General features: G+C 34.5%; 1 protein-coding gene across 1 annotated transcript in view; it reads left to right on the top strand.

The window, feature by feature from the left end:
* Positions 1 to 20,126, top strand: part of LOC148946908 (uncharacterized) — a 161,400-nt gene that overhangs the window by 93,520 nt on the left and 47,754 nt on the right. The window contains exons 4-6 of the mRNA XM_089097187.1: positions 1,069 to 1,109; positions 4,383 to 4,562; positions 14,165 to 14,711. Of these exons, the coding sequence (XP_088953313.1) occupies positions 1,069 to 1,109; positions 4,383 to 4,562; positions 14,165 to 14,711 (768 nt within the window). The remainder of the gene's footprint in view (positions 1 to 1,068; positions 1,110 to 4,382; positions 4,563 to 14,164; positions 14,712 to 20,126) is intronic.

Below are 20,126 nucleotides of genomic sequence, written 5' to 3'. Positions count from 1 at the left end.
TAATTTTACGCTTATAGTTTTAAGATAATGTTAACTGTATACTGAAAGTTACTGATGTCACAACTGGTGTAGCCGTGTAAGGCTATGAAAAGCTTTATAGATTCATTTATTGTTGTCGGGCTACATACTCACTTTTGACTCCCAAATCAATATTCCTTTTTTTTATACATGACTTTTGTGTTTTCAGTAAAGCGCTAGTTTTTTATAATCCTAAAAGCATAGGAAACAAAATTAATTGGTTTATTTTGTACTAGTTTTATTGATATATAATGGATATGCTGTGAAGTAATAAATTTTGTCTGTTTTAAGTTTCAACTTCGCTCTTTACTTCCCTCAGAAAAACGTTGTTTTTTAAAATTAATTTTCCTAAAAGACGGTGTTTCATTGATAATTTAACTTAGTACTCCAGTTTCTCTAGATACCAGTGATAATAAACCCTTCAGGACTCTTATCTATGCGACAAAGTTGCACATATGCCACGGGAAAATTTAAGATTTGTTTGAAAATGATCATATATGTAAGGCACTATATTTAATGCCCTGCGTATTTTAACAAAAAGCTAATTTTTTTTTTAATCTTAGTTTTATCGTTTTAGACAAAGATCGTAGAGTAAGGCTATTGTGTTTATGTTAAAAAACTAAAAACAGAATAAAAAAGTGCTAGTTCTTCAGAATTGTGTAAATACAGGGAAATATCATGAGTCAATTTATTTGAGCTAGTCATATATATATATATATATATATATATATATATATATATATATATATATATATATATATATATATATATATATATATATATATATATATATATATATATATATATATATATATTGCGTAAACCGCAAAGCAATAACTTTTGTCCGTTTTAAGCTTCAATTACGCTCTTTCCTCCCATCAGAAAAACTTTTGTTTTTTAGTTAATTCATATAATTTTACGAGAAGTCAAAGCCTTTTCACAATTTAGAATATTGTTACCCAATGATCTACTTTGAACACTTATAAATTTTGTTACCCTAAAGTCTATTTTGGCAAAATTTCTGATAAATCGAAATTTGCTTTCATGCAGTCTATCTGGTTGTCCAAGGAAAGATAAAGTAACTCCTGAAAGTAAGTACTTATAGTTAATAGTTTTCCAGATGGCTTTTGAATTTTACTTTGCTATTTTGCCTCTATATTATTGCATTTTTGTTTTCCTCGAAAAAAGCAAAATATTTGAAAGTGGCTTACTGGTGTGAATTCAAACTGATCAGAGCCAAAAGTTCGTCGTGTTTTTTGATCTCCTAACATACCCCTTTAAACAAAATGTGAGGTCCCACTGAACCAAGGAACGTTCTCTGAAAGTCTCCAAAGGACCAGAAAACACCATCTTCTTGTCAACGTAAGGGTCCAGTTTTTTGTGGCACGTACCCCTATCTAACTTTTCATTAGACCCTTAGGCTCCCTTAGCTAAAGCCTAAGACTGTCAAAGTAAGTGTCTTGAATGTCTTTGTACTTATAAACAGACAAGAACCTGTAAAGATAAGTTTGCCTGCAAGTAAAAAGAGACTTAAGCCATAGACCATCAATATAGGCGTCTTAAATGTATTTTCAAGTGTAGGCAAATATGGAAAATGTTTTCTTATGCTCTGACCATTTGTTCTTCGGGTTGGTGTCCGTCAATCTGTGTCAGTCCGCCCGTAGTCAACGTTGGTCTGGGTATTCTTCTTAAATATATGAAAAATGGTTACTATTAACCAAAGAGTTCAATTAAATTATGGAAAGTTTCCTGCTTTGAAGGGCAATGGGCTATTACCTCTTCCCCCTACTAATCTAATGGTTTCTGATCTTTTGAACGTTCAAAGAGTTCAAAAACGATATATTATCGTTTAATATAGTACAAGTATAATAGTTACAATCCACGGGGCCAATACACCTACTTTGTAGATCGGTGCTTGTTTGAAAAAAGCCAGAATCTTCTTTGCCAAATGTTATAAAAACTGCAAACAGTACTATATTCTTACATAAAGAAGGTAGTATCGTAGGTTAATATCAACCAAAGCTCTCCATTTCTTTTTATAATTAAATAAAAAAAACAGGTTTTTTAACTGAAAGTAAGGAACGACGTTAAAACTTAAAACGAACAGAAATTATTCTGTATATGAAAGGGGCTGTCCCCTCCTCAACGCCTTGCTCTTTACGCTAAATTTTATTATTGTTTAAAAAAAATAGAGTTGTGAGAATGTCAAACTTTAGCGTAAAGAGCGAGGCGTTGAGGAGTTGACAGCCCCTTTCATATACGGAATAATTTCTGTTCGTTTTAAGTTTTAACGTCGTTCCTTGCTTTCAGTTAAAAAAAACTTGGTTTTTTTTATTTAATTTTTGAACGTTTTTGAATTAATGCAGGTTTTAATTTTGGATCACCGTACATGAATAATTAAAACAAAATTTGTATATTAATTTTACTTTTATTTGGATAAATGGCTTTCTCGAAACTTGTTTAATTTTATATATAAACGTTTTAATTAGTAATAAACATACGTAACTTACGCAACCAATTAACTTACGTAACGAACTTCTATATTAATAGGTTATTTATACGTATATTAGGGGGTTCACCCCCTAGTCAATACGTCGCTCTTTACGATAAAGTTTAAATTTTTTTCCATTTCTTTAAAATGACTCCTTAATCACAAAGCCTGTTAATTACAATAAAAAGCTCTTATGAATGCACTAAAAAATCTTTAATTTGAAGACCCAAGTATTGACTAGGGTGTGAACCCAATCATATGCGTAATGTTTTCTGTTCGTTTTAAGTTTTAATGTTGCTCTTTACTTCCAGTTGAAAAACTTTTTTTTCATTTAATTTCTGATCTTTTTCTTTAATAATGATGAGAAATCCGGCACCCCTTCATAGCAATGTCCCGTCCCCCATGAAAAATTCCTTCGCGGAAAGATCCTCCCATATACCCCCCCCCACCTACCAGAAAAAATCCCCCCTGAAAACATCTGTATACTTCCCAATAACCAAATACTATATGTTAACATTGGGTAAAGTTCATAACTTTCAGCCCTCCCCCTGGGGACTTCGGGGGATTAAGTCATCCTAAAAGCCATAGTTATCATATTTTCGACCATGCTGAACAAAATGGCTATCTTAAATTTTTGATCGGGTGACCTTGGAAAAAAAAATGGGCGTAGGAGGGGGACTAGTTGCCCTCCATTTTTTGGGTCACTTAAAAAGGGCACTAGAACTTTTAATTTCCATTCCAATGAGCCTTCCCACGATATTCTAGGACCACTGGGTCGATACGATCACCCCTGGGGAAAAAAACCAAGAAACACGCATCCGTGATCTTTCTTCTGGCAAAAAATGGAAAATTCCACATTTTTGTAGATAGAAGCTTGAAACCTCTACAGTAGGGTTATCTGATACGCTGAATATGATGGTGTGATTTTCATTAAGGTTCTATAACTTTTAGGGGGTCTTTCTCCCTTTTTGTGGAATCAGCCAAATTTTTTCAGGCGCGTAACTTTTGATGGGTGTGACTAAACTTGATGAAACTTATATATTTGAAATCAGCAATAAAATCTGATTCTGTTGATGTATCTATTGGTATCTAAATTCCGTTTTTTAGAGTTTCGGTTACCATTGAGCCGGGTCGCTCCTTACTTACAGTTTTTTACCACGAACTGTTTGAAATTTATTTATTTTTCAAGAGAAGTTCTCAAAAACTAAATTTTTGTTTTCTTTGTGAATTTCAGAAAAACTGTCACAGATACATTTGTGGGCAAAGGCCCAAATTAAACGAGAGTTGGGCAAATACGATACCAATGAAAGTGACGTGGGTATTTGCAACGTTTTCTAAATCAAAAGAAAAGAGGGGCGTAAAAGAGAACATATGAATCATAAGAAATATCCCACCTTTTTTGGCAAAGAGTCAATATGGCCGAACCACCCTCAATAGCAGCTAGTAAAGAGAATATTGCTCAAATAAAGAGTTTAAAAATATAAACACGGATTTTCGCATAATTTTGCACGAGGACTGTCACTTAACATGAAATATCTGTTGTAAAAAAACTAGATATATTTTTAAAACTCTATTATGTTGTCAATTAGGAACCTCTAAGATGCTAAATCAAGAACCGTGGGATACTTTAGTGGCAAAACAAGTCAAAAAGAGAATAGCCGCTTCGTACCACGTTAAGTTCTGTCTAAAGCTATATCTAAAGTTACATGGATCTTCAGTTATGAATTACAGTTAATATTGTTCGAATGATTCATTTTCTAATGATCTAATCAATTCGTTTGAGAAGTCAACGGTGCATAGCTGCTTACTCCAGTTAATTTTATTACTGGAAATACATTTGAGCATAATAATTGAAATATGAATTTTTTATCAGTGCTGGCTCTTCATGAGACAATCGTAAAGTGTCCAACTCCTGGCTGTAGCGGGAGAGGTCATGTCAGTAGCGGACGTTCTTCCCACCGCAGCTTATCTGGCTGTCCACTTGCCGCAGCGGCAAGACATTCAAATAGACAACAGCGGAACAGGATTGCATTTCAACGGCTAGAGGAGACAGGTAAACTTTGTTTTTTCCCAATATGGAAAACATTTATACTAGAACTAAGGTTTTTACTTACTCAGAAAAGGATTTTTATAATTTACCCAAATTTGCAAATAAAAACTATCCTTACATGAAAGAAAATAATTTCCAATTACTCTGGAAAGATTAAATGGGTGATATACCATTTATACAAGAATTATGGTACATCAGATTTTGTTATAGCGTAATACTAATCATTCAGTCTAGGATGAGTCATGAAAATTCAATTATATATTTAAATAAAATGAATCAAGTTCTTTTAAAGTGCCCTTTTAAAAGTCTTCAAACCATACAGACTCTTTTAATCAGCAGAACTAGCAGTACATCAGCTTTTAATTGAAATAAATAATGCGCTGGACACTGGTCACAAGGCCTTGGCTATAATCTTGGATGTGGCCAAGGCGTTCGTCTCGGTGGATCACCGTCTTTTACTAAATAAATTAAAAAAATATGGATTTTCTTCAAAATCTTTAAATTTTCTTGCATTTCACCTTGTTGCCTGAATTTCTTCCAATCTTGCAAAACTTTTATGTTTGCGGATGATGTTGTGATTTTTTCTTCCCATTCAGATTTAACACAGCTTTTCCTGAACATCAATAAGTACTCATTCAACTACTTCAGAGTGGTATTGTCGAGACCTTCTTCTTTTAAATGAAAGGAAACGCCAGTATATGCTATTTTCACGAGTTGGTTCAGTCAATTCTGATGTTTTTTCTCTTTATTTAAATAATGTAGAACTGAAACGGGTATAACAGTTTAGACATCTTGGGATAATTATAGATGAAAATTTGTCGTTCCATGAACAAGTTAAAATTATATCGTTAAAAGTTTCTAGGAATGTTGGGATTATGTGCCGTCTCCGCCATGTTTTCCCGGTCAATATACTTAAATCAATTTACTTTTCTCTGGTCCTTCCTTTTTTTTATATTGTGTTTCTGCGTGTGCTTCAAATTTTCCTTCAGTTTATAAACCCCTTCAAATTTTAAAAAATAAAGCGATAAGGATATTTTTTCAGATCGATTATAGGTCTTCTGTTACTCATCCTTTTGGATCAGCTGGAGTTTTTTCTTTACATCAACTTCATTTCATTGCAATATTTCAGATATGTCACAATTACGATTTTAGCCAGTTAGCATCAGATTTCCATGAAACTTTCCCTCTTAATTCGCAGCATCATTCATATCTAACATCACTCAGATTTAATTTCTCGTAGGAGTTTAGGTGACCGACAAGAGCAGGGTTTGAGTTTGATGCATATTGGTCTAAATGTGTGGATCTCTATTCCACAGGATATTAGAGAATTCGGTGATTACCAGCAGTTTCACAGAGTGTTGGGGAAGTTTATATCTGATGGTTGACTTTGGTTTTATTTACCTTGTTTGTACTTGGGCAGTTGTCTGACAGGCTTGTTGTTTTTTTTGTTTTTTTTTTCATTTAATTTGTTAACGGTGTTTAATAATTTGTTACAATTTTTTAATGCGCTCAATTATGCCACCAGGCATGTGCGAAAGTGTATTTTCTAGCATTATGTATATTTTCTAAATAAAATATGTGTATCTGTGTCTTAGAGTCTTTGAAAACCATATCACCTACCTATGCTATTTGTTCTTGATTCTTTTATTTTGCAATCTTCTATTCATCTTGCGAACATTTTCCAGCTAGTGATGTGCGTCAGCAAGTTAAAGTTTAATCTGTAGTTTTCAATGTACCTTGAAATTTTAACTGATTTAGTCTTGGATTAAATTTTTGGAAGCTAGGCGTCCTTTACCCGTGAAAAACTCTCCCTGGAAAGTTCCCCACGAGCAAATTCCCCACCGCGGAGAATTCCCCCGAACTAATTCTGCCGGATAATCCCCCCCCCATGGAAAATTCTACCATATGCAATATTGAGCATATACAAAATTGGTGCCTCGAATGTCAATCATATGTCCTAAAGGTTAACAAAATGACCCGATATCTAATTTTTTAATGAAATTTAACAAGCCTTTTTTAGTAATTAATTTTAAAACCTTTTCCACAAAATAAGCTTTTCAAAGAAAAATAAAGAGCTGCATTACGCCGAAAACGAGCAAAACTAACGCCAAATAACTTTCCAAACGTAAAACTACCATACTACAAACCATTATCAATAAATAAATGAAACCCGAACAGAACAACAATAAACAGTATAGTCAAATTCAAAGCGAGCAGAAACTAAGATGAGTATGGCTGACGCCATCCGTGCCTTCTGAAGAACAGAACATGATTTACACTTTACTGAAAACTGTCCTTATTTCGGCCTGAATCTTTCTGTTTCTCATAATGTCGAAAGAAAAAACACCATCATAACCAAAATTACTGAAAAAAAAAACGTGGATACATTGTTTTGGGTTGTTTCGGGAAAAATTTTATTTTGTACGAATATTTGAGGAGGTATAGAACTAAATTTAACAATACCGAGTGTGTTCAGATTTTCAAAAGAGCGTATGTTATTAAAAATTGTTGAAAAATGTTCGCCAAGATATAAATAGCAAGCAGAACTTGAATTCTTATAAAAAATTACGGAAAGATTAAAAATTGTATTTTCTTTTCCAATGAAAATGACCATGTAAATAAAAACAAACAGAGATTAATTCAAAACTTTTTCATAAAACAGGTTTTTCAAAGAAAATTAAAGAGCTAAATTAAGACGAAAATGAGCAGAAATAAATTCAAATAATTTTCCTAACTTAATACTACCACAAATCACCATCAATAATTAAATAAAATTCAAAACGAACGAAAATTACAATAAGTAACAAAATCAAGCTCAAAAAGAGCAGAAATCAAGATGGATAGGGTTGACACCCCACATGCCTTCTGGAGACCAGAAAATAATTTGCACATTACTGAAAACAAAATACAACCCCCTCATAATTCTCTTAAAATTCCAAATTAATGCCCCCTGTCATTCCTCCGTTTTCCCCCTTTGAAAACTTGTTTGCGCATAATGTGTTTAAATTTAGTTCAACAACTCCCCTCAACATTCTCCGAAAGCATCACTTGAATGCAGTCGGTCGTTTTGAAAACCAAAGGTCAAACATACCCTCTTTCCCAATAAATAGCAATATATATAAACAATGAGCAAATCACATCATTAACAGCTCTTGCTCTGAGGGCTGTGGGGGGTTTACATCCCCAATATCCTAGAGAAATAGTTACTGGACTTTTCAACTATACTGTACAAAATGGCTATCTCAAAATTTTCAATTGGATGTGATTGGAGAATTAATGGCTTGGGAGAGGAGCTCCTTGCCCTCCAATTATTTTTGACTCCTAAAAGGGCCCTAGAACTTTTAATTTCCAATCTAATCAGCTTCTTTAGAAGTTTCAATGATAGTGCTGCGCTGCCTATGATATTGGTTGAATGCCCTTTTGAAAACTTGCATACATATAGTTTTTTTTTCGTTTAACTGAAACTCCCCCAAACATTCCCTAAAATTTCCATTTTAATACCCTTAGCCTAAGTAGTTACAGCAGTCGTAGCAGTAGTATTAGTAGTATATACATTGTGCCTTTTTGTTAGTTCAAAATCCACCACAGCATACCCTGAAAGCTCCAACTTAATAATGTAAGCAATTCCTGAGACATTGCAGTTACTCTTTTCACAATCTACATGCTCACAGTTCGTTTTGATCCGCTTTAACATCTGCCTAAATATTCCTTGAAATCTTCACCTTAATACTCTTAACATGCGTAGTAGCAATAGTTGTAGTAGTAGTAGCAATATGCACATAGCATCTTTGATTAATTTTAATATCCCTCTCAACACACGCTGGAAGTTTCAAGTTAATGCAATAAACCGTTCCTGAAACATTACTGGTATGTCCGCTTCACAACCTGTATGCGCATAGTGTGTTTCGCTTAAGTTCAACACTGTTTCAACATTCCCCAAAATTTCACCTTAACACCCTTAGTCTTAGTAGCAATAGTAGTAGTACCAGTGGAAATTGTAGTAGTAGTAGTAGTAGCAGTAGAATTAGTGGTAGTAGCTATGGCTTTAGTAGCAGTAGTAGTAGTAGCATTAGTAATGGTGGTAGTAGTAGTAGTAGTAGTTGTAGAAGTAGTAGCAGCAGGATACAAATATTGTCTTTTGGTTAGTTCAACATCCCCCACATCAAGCCCTGTAAGTTTCAACAACACAGACCAAGCCATTACTAAGATGTTGCTGATACGCCCTTTTGACAACCTGCATGGAGACGGCGTGCTATTGTTCAGTTCAACTTCCCCTCTATATTCTCTTTAAATTTCACCTTCCTACCCTTGGCCATAGTTGTAATAGTAATCACAGTAGTAGAAGTAGTAATGGGATTACTAAAAGTACTAGTTGTGGGACTAGTAGAAGTATTAATACTGATAGCAATAGTGCTAGTAGCAGGAGTCTAACACACTGCCTTTTGGTCAGTTGAATATCCTCCTCATCAAGGCCTGGAAGTGTCAATTTAATACTATTAGCCCTTACTCTGACATTGCCAATATATCCTTTTTATAACCTGTTTATTCATAGTTTTAATCTAGTTCAGTTTCCCCCTCAACACTTCCTTAAGATTTTATCTTAATACTCTTAGCCTTAGCAGTAGTTGAAATAGATCTTCTAATTTAAGCATTTCCTGAAAGTTTCAACTTCATACCTCAATCAATCCCTGGGATACGCCCTTTTGTCAATCTGCATGCACTTAGTGTGTTTTGATTAAGTTCAAATTTCCCCCCAGTAGTGGGATTACTAGTAGTACTAGTTGTGGGACTAGTAGAAGTATTAATACTGATAGCAATAGTGCTAGTAGCAGGAGTCTAACACACTGCCTTTTGGTCAGTTGAATATCCTCCTCATCAAGGCCTGGAAGTGTCAATTTAATACTATTAGCCCTTACTCTGACATTGCCAATATATCCTTTTTATAACCTGTTTATTCATAGTTTTAATCTAGTTCAGTTTCCCCCTCAACACTTCCTTAAGATTTTATCTTAATACTCTTAGCCTTAGCAGTAGTTGAAATAGATCTTCTAATTTAAGCATTTCCTGAAAGTTTCAACTTAATACCTCAATCAATCCCTGGGATACGCCCTTTAGTCAATCTGCATGCACTTAGTGTGTTTTGATTAAGTTCAAATTTCCCCCCAAATATTCTGTTATAATAGTCACCTTCATATGATTAGTTTTAATAGCACTAGCATCATAGTAGCGATGGTTGTAATAGGAGCAGTAGTAGCAGTACAGGTGTTGTATTAGTAGTAGTAGTGACAGTAGTAGCAGCAATATTAATAGCAGTAGTGTGCATATTTTGCCTTTTGGCCAGTTGAACATCCCCTTCTTGATTCCCTGGAAGTTTTAGTTTGATGTGGCAGGCCATTCCAAACATATTACTGATACGCCCTTTTTACAATCTGAATGCTTATACCATGTTTTGACTTAGTTCAACTTTATCCCTCAATATTTCCTCAAATTTTCACTTCAATATCCTCAGCCTTGGTAGTACTCGCTACCGAAGCAGAAGTTGTAGTGGTAGTACTGGTAGTAGTGGTACTAGTGGCAGTGGTGATAGTAGTAGTAGTAATGGTAGTTGTAGAAAAATTATTAGTAGTGGTAGTAGTAGTAGCAGCAGTAGTAGCGTGCAAATGTTGCCTTCTTGGTTAGTTGATGATAGACTATCTATCAACAAGTGAATGACATCATTTTTATATGATTCTGAAAAAGGCTTAGCTTTGTCTTCCACTCAGACTATCTTTCTTGGCTTTTTTTTCAATTAGCCATGGCCTTCATGATTTCCTGTAAGTTCCAAACTAATACACTCAGTCATTCCTGAGTTACGCCCTTTTTACAACCCATGTGCGCAAAACTTGTTTTGATTAAGTTCAGTACTCCCCTCAGCATTCTCTAAAGGTTCACCTGAATATCCGTGGTCTTTTTGGACAATAAAAGTAAAACATGCCCACCTTTCTTCAATAAAAAATGCTATATTTAAACAATAGACAAATTGTATAACTTACAGCCCTTGTCCTGAGGGCTGTGGGGAGTTGACATCCCCAGAGACATAGTTACTGAATCTTTCTATTATACAGAACAAAATGGCTATCTCAGCATTTTTGTTGGACGTGAACGGGAATTGATGGGCGTGGGAGGGGGGCTGCTTGTCGTCTTTTTGCTTTTGACTCTTTGAAAGGGCACGAGAACTTTCAATTTCCAATCGAATAGGCCCCTCTCGAAGTTTTTACGACAACTCCTTCTATACAAAGAGCCTTGGTGAAAAAATAAATAAATAAACACTACGTTGTGCCCACGTCACTCTTTACTTAGGTAGCACAATTATGCTGCTTATGACAAAATAATAAAAAAAATGAATGGAATCAAACAGTTCCCACATTTTTACCAGAGAAACTACGCATGAAAGGGGTTGTCGTATAAACTTCGGGTGGGATTCATCCGATTGGAAACGGTAAGTTCTAGTACACTTTTTCAGAGTTAAAACTGGTCGGGGGCAACCACCCTCCTCCATGCCTTTTCCCCCCAAATGTATCCAATCAAAATATTAAGATACCCATGTTGTTCAAAATAGTCCAAAAATAAAATAATTATGCCTTCAGGGTTGACCAAACCGCCAACAGCCCCTAAGGCAAGTGCTGAAGGTTAAGTAACTTGCCCATAGTTAATTTATTAGGTATTTATGGAAGGACCGATCCTATGAACTTTGGAGGAGGCTCATTCAATTGGAAATCAAAAGTTCTATTGTCATTTTTAAGAATCAAAAGTAATCAGAGGACAACCCGTGCCCTCCCCCCGGAATATTTATTGGACATTTCATTCATCATGAACCAAATGGCTATCTAAAAATTTCCTTCCGATGTTTTTGGGGTAAAAGGCATGGGAATAGGGCTGGTTGCCCTTCGATCTGTTTGTCACTTAAAAAAGTCCTTAAATTTTTACTTCTTGTTTGAATGAGCCTTCTTTCGATCTTCCGGGACCAATATTTCGATACCGTTATCTCAGAGGGAAACAAAACAAAAAATAATTCAATCAACACAAATCCGCGATCTTTCTTTGACAAAAAAAAAAAAATCCCAAATTTTTGTACAAGAGAGCTTGCAACTTCTACAATAGAGTTTTCTGATTGTTTTATAGCTAGGGAGGGAGGCAGATGCCTCAAAGGGTGCATTTACACCCAAATAATGCAAAAACATCCTAATTCTTATTCAGCCTTCAGATAAATACAGGATTAGTACTAGGAAGGGGATTGAGACAGAAATTGATTCCTATGACTTGAGTTCTATCACTATCTACCTTACTTCTGCCGTAGGATGGATGGATGGATGATAAAGTATCGATCAACAACTGAAAATGTCATCATTTTATACAATCCTGAATATGCAATACCAGCGTTGCCTCTCACTCAGACTATCTGTCTTGGCCTTTTCTCCAATTAACCATGGCTTGATGGCAGCTTAATTTTAATTCAAAAATCTACGGATTTCCTCATGATTTCCGGGAATATTTGTGGTTTACGCCGATATTATGGAAGTAAAGAGCAACATTAAACCCTAGAACGAGCAGAAATTATTCTGTATAGGAGGTGGGCTGTCCCCTCCTCGTCCCCAATCTCCCTCTTGTGGCAGTAGAAACTTCGGATGACGCTCATTCGATTGAGGATTGGGAGCTCTAGTCCATTATTAAAGTCAAAAGTGATAGGAGACCAACCAGCCCCTGTTCTAGAACCATTTTTGAAATCGTGTCCTTTAGTTGCTCCTTAAGACATCTCATCAACATTTTGAGGCACCTATTTGGTACTTTCTCTGTCGTTGCTCAATTTTGCGTGAGGGGGAATTTTCTGCGTGGGGACATTTCCCTGGGGGGGAGGGGGTCCTCTCCCTGAATTTTTTTGCATAGCTGTGAGCCTTTCAAATATGGCATAATTATCGTCATTAGAACTATCATTAGGTAATCCCCAAATAGGGTGGGAGGATGGTGTGAGGAAAGGTTTGATGGAAATTTGAACTTGTTTTGACGGTGTAAAGAGGGAGACTTTGAATAGATCGGCAAGGAGGAAGGGCGTGCGTACCTCTGTTGAGCTCAAGTGGCTTGCTGCAACAGTGAGTTCTTAGTAATAGTAGTATTATTATATTCTTACATTTTGCTGTATAGCAATGTTTGAATTAATACATTAAAAAAGTCCTTTCTACTCTGTCGCCACACATAGCTGACAGTTATTAATGTTATTTTATTATTATTTTTGTATAATAATTTTTACTTTATTATTAGTTAATATTTTATATATTATCTATTAACTATATATTAACTAAATATTGTTAATATAGTTATAATTTATTTTAATTCACAGGAGAACTGAGCAGAACAAAAGCAGGGATACCCCTAGGGACATGCAATGGGGCTGCGCCTCCTAACACCAGTAAAACTAAAGCCGGTGCGTTGGTACTCTCTTTGGGCCTCATTGGACCTTAAAATCAGGATTGCAACTTGCCACTTCTAATACCCAAATGAACTAAAAGAATCTAAAATTGGATTACTCCATTACTATTTTCGGTGCTCTGGAAAGTAGTATAATACTCCATTTGATGGGTTGATGAAAACCTATTATCAATATCGATTGATGAAAACAGGAAACGTGTGTTTATTCATATAATAGCTCCATCCTGCACCCCCAAGGATTAAGAATCTAAACCCATGAGATTAAAACAATTATGTTTGCAAATAAATATCCGTCGTTGGTGTAACCAGAGGATAATACAATTTTTATTCCAACCTTTAGGATCCGACTAAAAAAAATTATCAGAGCAGAAATCCAAGTCATTCTTTTTCATTGGGTATCAGAATGATGAAACTGCTATCTCGACTTTAAATTCCTTTGGGTGCTGAAAATAGCCAACATAAGCCAACTGCTACTATGATTTTAGACCGAAAAGAGGACAGACCCGGGTATCGAAGACCTGATTTTAGTAAAAACCTCCTAAGGCGGAGAAATCTGTAAAGAATCTTTAAATGGAAATTTCTAATGGTGTGAAACAGCATTTTATGCAGTTAAATACCTGACGAATGGGCAAAAGGTTACTTAAACGTAAAATACCTACGCCTGTCTTCCCAGAAGCAAAACAAATTGCTGAGTGTATTTATTTATTCCGTATTTAATCATTGATTTTTATTTCTTATCGTCTTGGATTTTAATTTTGCTCTTTACTTTTCCTGGAAAAACTTGCTGGTTAAAAACTTTGTGAAAATTATTATTTAGAATAAATCATTTTGGTTGGCAAACGGTCGAGAAAAAAAAACTAGACCATAGGTAATATCCGGGGACCTTTTTCCTTTAAATGTATATTTTTCCAAAGAAGGTTCAAAATTTTAAACTGGAAATTTTTTATTGTGTTTTAACCCCCCCCCCCCTCCCCTCTCTCTGGAAGAAAGGAAATGATGACGCTTCCTTCATTCTAGAGGCTAAAGTTTGTGCACCTATGATATTATTCCTTATAATTAAGATTTCCTCTTTAGTTTTCTGACGCAAATTGCCTTAATTTTTTTCCAAGTACATTTTTTTAATATCTTTTTCTGTGTTTCAGCTTTGACCGCAGACTTCAAGTCTTCCCCCTACAGCCAGCTGAAATCGTCATTAGCTGATTCTAGAAAACCCCCATTTCGATTCTCCAGCTCCCCCTATGTCAGTCCAAAAAAGGACAAGTCCTGGGGGGAAGACACCGGACAGGTTCACTCAGAACGATCTTCTCCTAGCTCTTCTAAAGCTGAAGATACTAAAGCAGAATCTCTGACCGGAGGCTACTGCGAAAATCCAAACTACTTTCTCTGCAAACAAGAAAATTATCAATACAACTCCGATCTACTTCAGAGCAATTATCCATATTCCAGTTTGCCTGAGGGAGGATGCACTCAGAAAAGTCTTGAATCCAGCTATACAACCGATAGCCAAGATAATCGAGCGGTAAACAACAATAACAACAATAATTATTGTGTAAATACAGATCAACACAGTCCAAAGTTGTATGAGAATTTACATACCCGTCCTGGTTATCCTGCTTTTGATACTGATACACCCACAACGTCTAGTCTTCTTGTTAAGTCAGAAACTTCAGTTCCACCTTTGTTTGCAAGGTAGTTTATTGTTCATCTTGTTTGAGTGTTTTTTTTTCATTGATACTAAATAAATATTTTTTTTTTTTTAAACAGCCCACACATGAAGCAGTAAAACCTAGATCCATTTTTATCAATTTGCCTGTTGCAGTCATTAAAATTTAAACAACCAAAACAGGAGCGTGATATCACCTAAAATATTTCAAAGCAGTCAAGGAATTGTCTCATTATAAATTCAGTTGTGCTAAAAGAAAAGGACATAAGATACACAAATTTAGTTTTTGCATGAAACCGTACCTGTGCCTAATCCTCGTTAATTTTTTGTAAATCTCTTTCAATTTTTTTTTATTTTTACAAATCTTAATGATCTTAAGTAAGATCCAAATTTATTTTTTATCTATTGTCATCATAACCAGAAAATAGTTCAAACCCAGAGGCTGAGCAAAAAACAAATATACGTCAAAACTGTCCTTTTTTATTAAATAATTAAAAATACTCTATTACAGAAAAATTTTTTTTACAAAAATATATATATTTCCAACACTTCATTGTGAATGTGCTTCATTTTCTTCTCACGTGCTCCTGAAAATCAAAATCCACATTTCATTCTTCTTCTTTTTTTTTACTCTAAGATTCCATGCTTTTTGTAATCTATTTCATCACGATTTCACTATCATTTCTTACCCTTTACTACCTATTTATCTTACCTCTTACTCGGCACTCTATCGCTGTCTACCTTTCTTATTCCTCACACACATAATTTTTTTTCCTCTCCTATTCCTTTTTTTCTATCTTTTTCCTATAAACAAATTAGTTTTATTTTTATTTTTTAAAACAATTCCTCCATTCATACGATTCTCTGTCCATAAATTTACCATACAACATTTTCAACATTCACTCTACCTACTCACGGCGGCAAGGGGCTGCTCCCATTCATTAGGCGTATAACTTATAGAATTAAAATACAAATTTACAATACATATCATACATTTTTTAAAATTTAAAATACACTTTTCACTACATTTACATAATTAAAACAAATTAAAAAACAATATACCATTTTCATTAATTACGTCATATTTCGTTACATTCAACTCTCGCTAGGCCTTGCGTTATTTGATAGCTTTCCTTGGAGAGTTATCAAACGTCATAACTGTTCCACGCTTTCATTTTTAACTTTAAAAAATTACCCTTTTTCTGGTAGCAAGTGTAAATGATTAGTTGTAGGTGTATATTCAAATAAATGTTTTTAAAGCATTTTTGTTTTACTCTTTGGTAAATCTTGTGATAAATTTTCTCTCATCATAGTCATGGAATTGTTTATGCGTATTTTGTTACTATTGAAGGACCATTTTATACTTTTATCGAGACTAAAAAGTTCATTACTTTAGGCACCACTCTCGTCCTCCTCCTCTAAAGATTTCATTATGTCCATGAGCCCCAGTGGAATACCCAAGAAACAAGCCTTTACTTCCGATCAGCTGAAATTCACAGACCCTTTTGGTAGCACATAAACGACGAGATTATAAAAAAGAATACCCTCCGAACCTCCTATCTATGACTTAAATCGCAGCTGGGCTTATTTCAGTTCGCTTCTGAGTCCACGTCTATGTACTTAAAACATTTTAGAAAATTGAATAGTTTTGTTTTCGCTGGTCCAACAGAAAATCCAGGGCTAAGATAAACTTATCCTGTAATTTACAAGGTCATTACTAGGTCCTTCATAAAGTTTGTTCGAAAAAATGAGTTACAAACGGTGGAAGATTTTTTTTTATGTTTGTGACGGACCTTTAGAACAAGTAGCGCTAAGCCATGTATTGGCATAGTGAGAAAAGCTATGTTTTCTTTCAAAATTACAATAATAAAAATCAGAAGCTAAAGTTTCCACAATTATTTCTTAGAAACCTGGAAGAGATGTATAATTTTTATCTCAGGTCTAGAAGAGCTGGTTCTATGTTCAACACGAGTCTAACAATACTCTCTCCCTAACAAGTTTGGTCTTCTTTCTTATTTATACTATTTAATAGGTTAAAAGAAAAAGGATTTTCTGTTTGTAAAATTCCTATAAGTTTCGCAAACTTCAAATAATCTTTTCATCTCTGTTTGCTATTCCCATACCGGAGAATAATTTGAATTTCCCTTACTCTTACTGAGCTGCAAAACTACTGATCACGAAAAGAAAGTAAAAAGCAGCAACAACGGTGAATTGTACCTTTACTGTTTTGGAACTTCTAGTTAAATAAAACAAATAAGATTTATTTTTCGGGGAATTTGACTCGGTGATCTCTAGTAGTGTAAAGCACCAAAGACAGGCAAAAAAGTAGTACAGAACAAAAACTAAACAAATGGCATGTAAAAACAAGCTTAAGTTCATATGCTGATACAAATACGTACACAGTAGGGTTGACGCCCCCATGTATTCTGAGGATCAGAACATAATTTGCACTTTTTTTTCTTTTTTTTTATATCGGAACCTAATTTGCACTTTACTGAAAACAATCCTTATTTCGAGCTGTATGTTTCTATTTCTCATAACATCGAAAAAAAAAACACACCATCATCACTAAGATTACTAAGAAAATAAATACATGTCGATTGACAATTCAATATGTAAATATACTAACATTGATATCTGGAAGTCTTAATAATTTTGAATTTGTTAAAGTCAAAGAAAGAGAAAACATTTAAAATGTATTTCAGTAAAATGCAATATTTTCTGGTCTTTAAAGGGCAAGTGGGACGTCAGGCCTACTTCTCTTAGTTTCTGATCGTTTTGAGTTTCACTTGGTTATCTACAGTAATTCCTGTTTGTTTTGGATTTCATTTGTTTATTGATGGGGATTTATGATTGTTTTACCCTTGAAAATTATTTGACTTAATTTCTACGTATCTTTGGTTTAATATGGCTCATTACTCTTTTATATAAAAAAAAACTTTTTTTGTGGAAAAAATTTATAAAATTAGTTTTGTTCATTTTTAATTGACATTTTATGTATAAGACTTTTTTTAAGTACGTCTTATAAAATTAACTTTTGTTCGTTTTTATTTGACATAGTTTTTTTCATTGGTTAAGAAAAGAATATTTAAATATTTTCAGTTTGTCTGTATAGAAGTCAAGATTTTGGCTTACTATTTATGTGTTGAATAGAACTTTTCAACAATTCTTAATTATAGTTGTAATTATATTATAGTTGTAGTTGTAGCCCTGAAAATTTTAACTTAATGCCCTCATTCGTTCTTGAGATATTGCAAAGACGTCTTATTGACAACCAGTAGGCATATACACCAAATAAAGTGCTAAAATGTATATATGCTAAAATAAAGTCATCCCATTGGGCTACTCACCATAGCGTTTACAGGTTTGTTCTCCATTTATAACCTCAAACAAGAAAATATTTTTTTTCAAAAAGCTTAGAAACCTGATTCTCACTTTCTGAAAGGACAAAAGAAGGTAGTTACAGCTATTTGTTTTGGACCCACTAATATGTACTTTCAGTTTTGAAAGATCGAACTATAATACCCAACTTTTATGTTCACGAATGTCTCAAAATTTTAGCACTTGTCAGTTGAAATCCTCCCTACCTTACTAAGTTCCCTAGTATTTAGTATTCACCCTTTATCCAGTTTTGTTAAGTGCTTCAATCCATAGACATTTCCTAATTGAGATGTCCCCTCACCAACATGGTCTCATTACTGTTTACAATGTGTGTATCGTATCCCTCTAAACCGATTTAGGTCTTGTTGGGAAATTGGGCAAATAAACATGTTATCATAGTAGAAAACTGCGCTTGGAAAGAATAAATTTGTAGAAATTGTACAACCAACGGCATTTAATTTTTAGGTGGTGCAGTAAATACAGTTTAAATTCCTTACTTTTTTTACTATTTCCTTACTGTTTATTTGTCGATTTCAATAGTACTTTTATTGAGTGGATGAATGAACATATGAAAAACAAAAGGTAGAAGTAAAATGAAAATATATAGAATGGGAGACATTTTTGGATACAGAAACCAAAGGCTTGAGGTTTAAAATTCTTGACACAGCCGTTCAAAGCGGTGGGGGCAACTCGGGCAAGCTGCCCCAGGTGTCACGGCTGGGGAAGGTGTCTTGATTATGGGGTTGGGCCATGGCTAGGGGTTTCCAAATTTGATCAGATTTTAAGTTTGATTCGGCTTTTTTGCTTATATTTTAGCCGGGAGGGGGGCATTGCCATTAATTTTTCCCCGGGCGCCACTAACCCTAGGAACAATTCTGACTGATCGCTGTTCAGTCTCAAGACAAACTGTAATTATCATATGCATGTGGGGCTTCAAGTCCTTTCATCCACCGGCTATCTACACCACAATTTGATAAGTGCTGACGTGAAAGGATTTTGGAATGCAATTAATATGAAGAACTGGCAATTTTATTACTTTATTCATTGAATGCCTTCTAAAAATTCAAATAGAAAATCTTATAGTTTTGAAAATAAGGACAAAATTAACCTTTACATGACCGAAGCGATGTAATATAAAGCAATGTAGCTTTTACATCACTACTTTTCCGTCACGGTTCCTTCATCAAGTAAAACATATAATTCTAGCTTAAAGAATTGAGGTTGAAGGAGTAGAGGGACCCTTAATTTACAGGAGATTTCAATTGTTTTAAGTTCTAACGTTCCTGTTTACTATAATTGGAAATCTTTTATTTTAATTAAGCTTCATTTTTCATTTTTTAATTCATTTCATTCAATTTCATTCATTGAATTAAAATTTCATTTTAATTCAATTTCATTCACTTTTTAATATTATACTCAGTGATATTCAAAATACGAGGCGTATCACCGTCACCCCTCAGCAGTGTTGTTTTTGCCAAATTTCCTATTTTTTTAACAATGCTTCAAATATAAGGGTTCAGTTAGGGGTTTTTGCTTTACACAATCAATTAAGATTTTCCTGAAATTAAGGAGGCTAACACCGTATCAAACTCTATTAGTACTAGTTCTAGGCATTTACTCCTCTGGGGAATACCCCCGGAAAATACCCCCCCCCTGGAAAATACCCCCCGGGAAATACCCCCTACAGAAAATATCACTCCCGGAAAATACCCCCGCTGAAAATACCCCCCCCCCCCCGCACAAAATACGGCCATGAATGCAGTAAAACAATAATGAAAGGCATAAATAACATAGACTTTGATCTGCGATCAAACAGTTCGTGGTAACGAACTGTAAGTAAGGAGCGACCCTTCTCAAAAGTAACCAAAACTAAAAAACGGAATTTTGATACCAGTAGATACATCAAAACAATCGAATTTTTATGCTGATTTAAAATATTCAAGTTTCATCAAGTTTAGTCTTGCCTATCAAAAGTTACGAGCCTGAAAAAATTTGCCGTGTTTTCGAAAAAAGGGGGAAATACCCCCTAAAAGTGATATAATCCTTATGAAAATCAAACC

Source organism: Artemia sp. Qi Xiang Cuo, chromosome 11 (genome assembly GCF_049724085.1).
Source record: "Artemia sp. Qi Xiang Cuo chromosome 11, ASM4972408v1, whole genome shotgun sequence".
Taxonomy (NCBI): domain Eukaryota; kingdom Metazoa; phylum Arthropoda; class Branchiopoda; order Anostraca; family Artemiidae; genus Artemia; species Artemia sp. Qi Xiang Cuo.
Note: the sequence above shows the minus strand (reverse complement) of the source record. Positions and strands in the feature narration are given on the sequence as shown.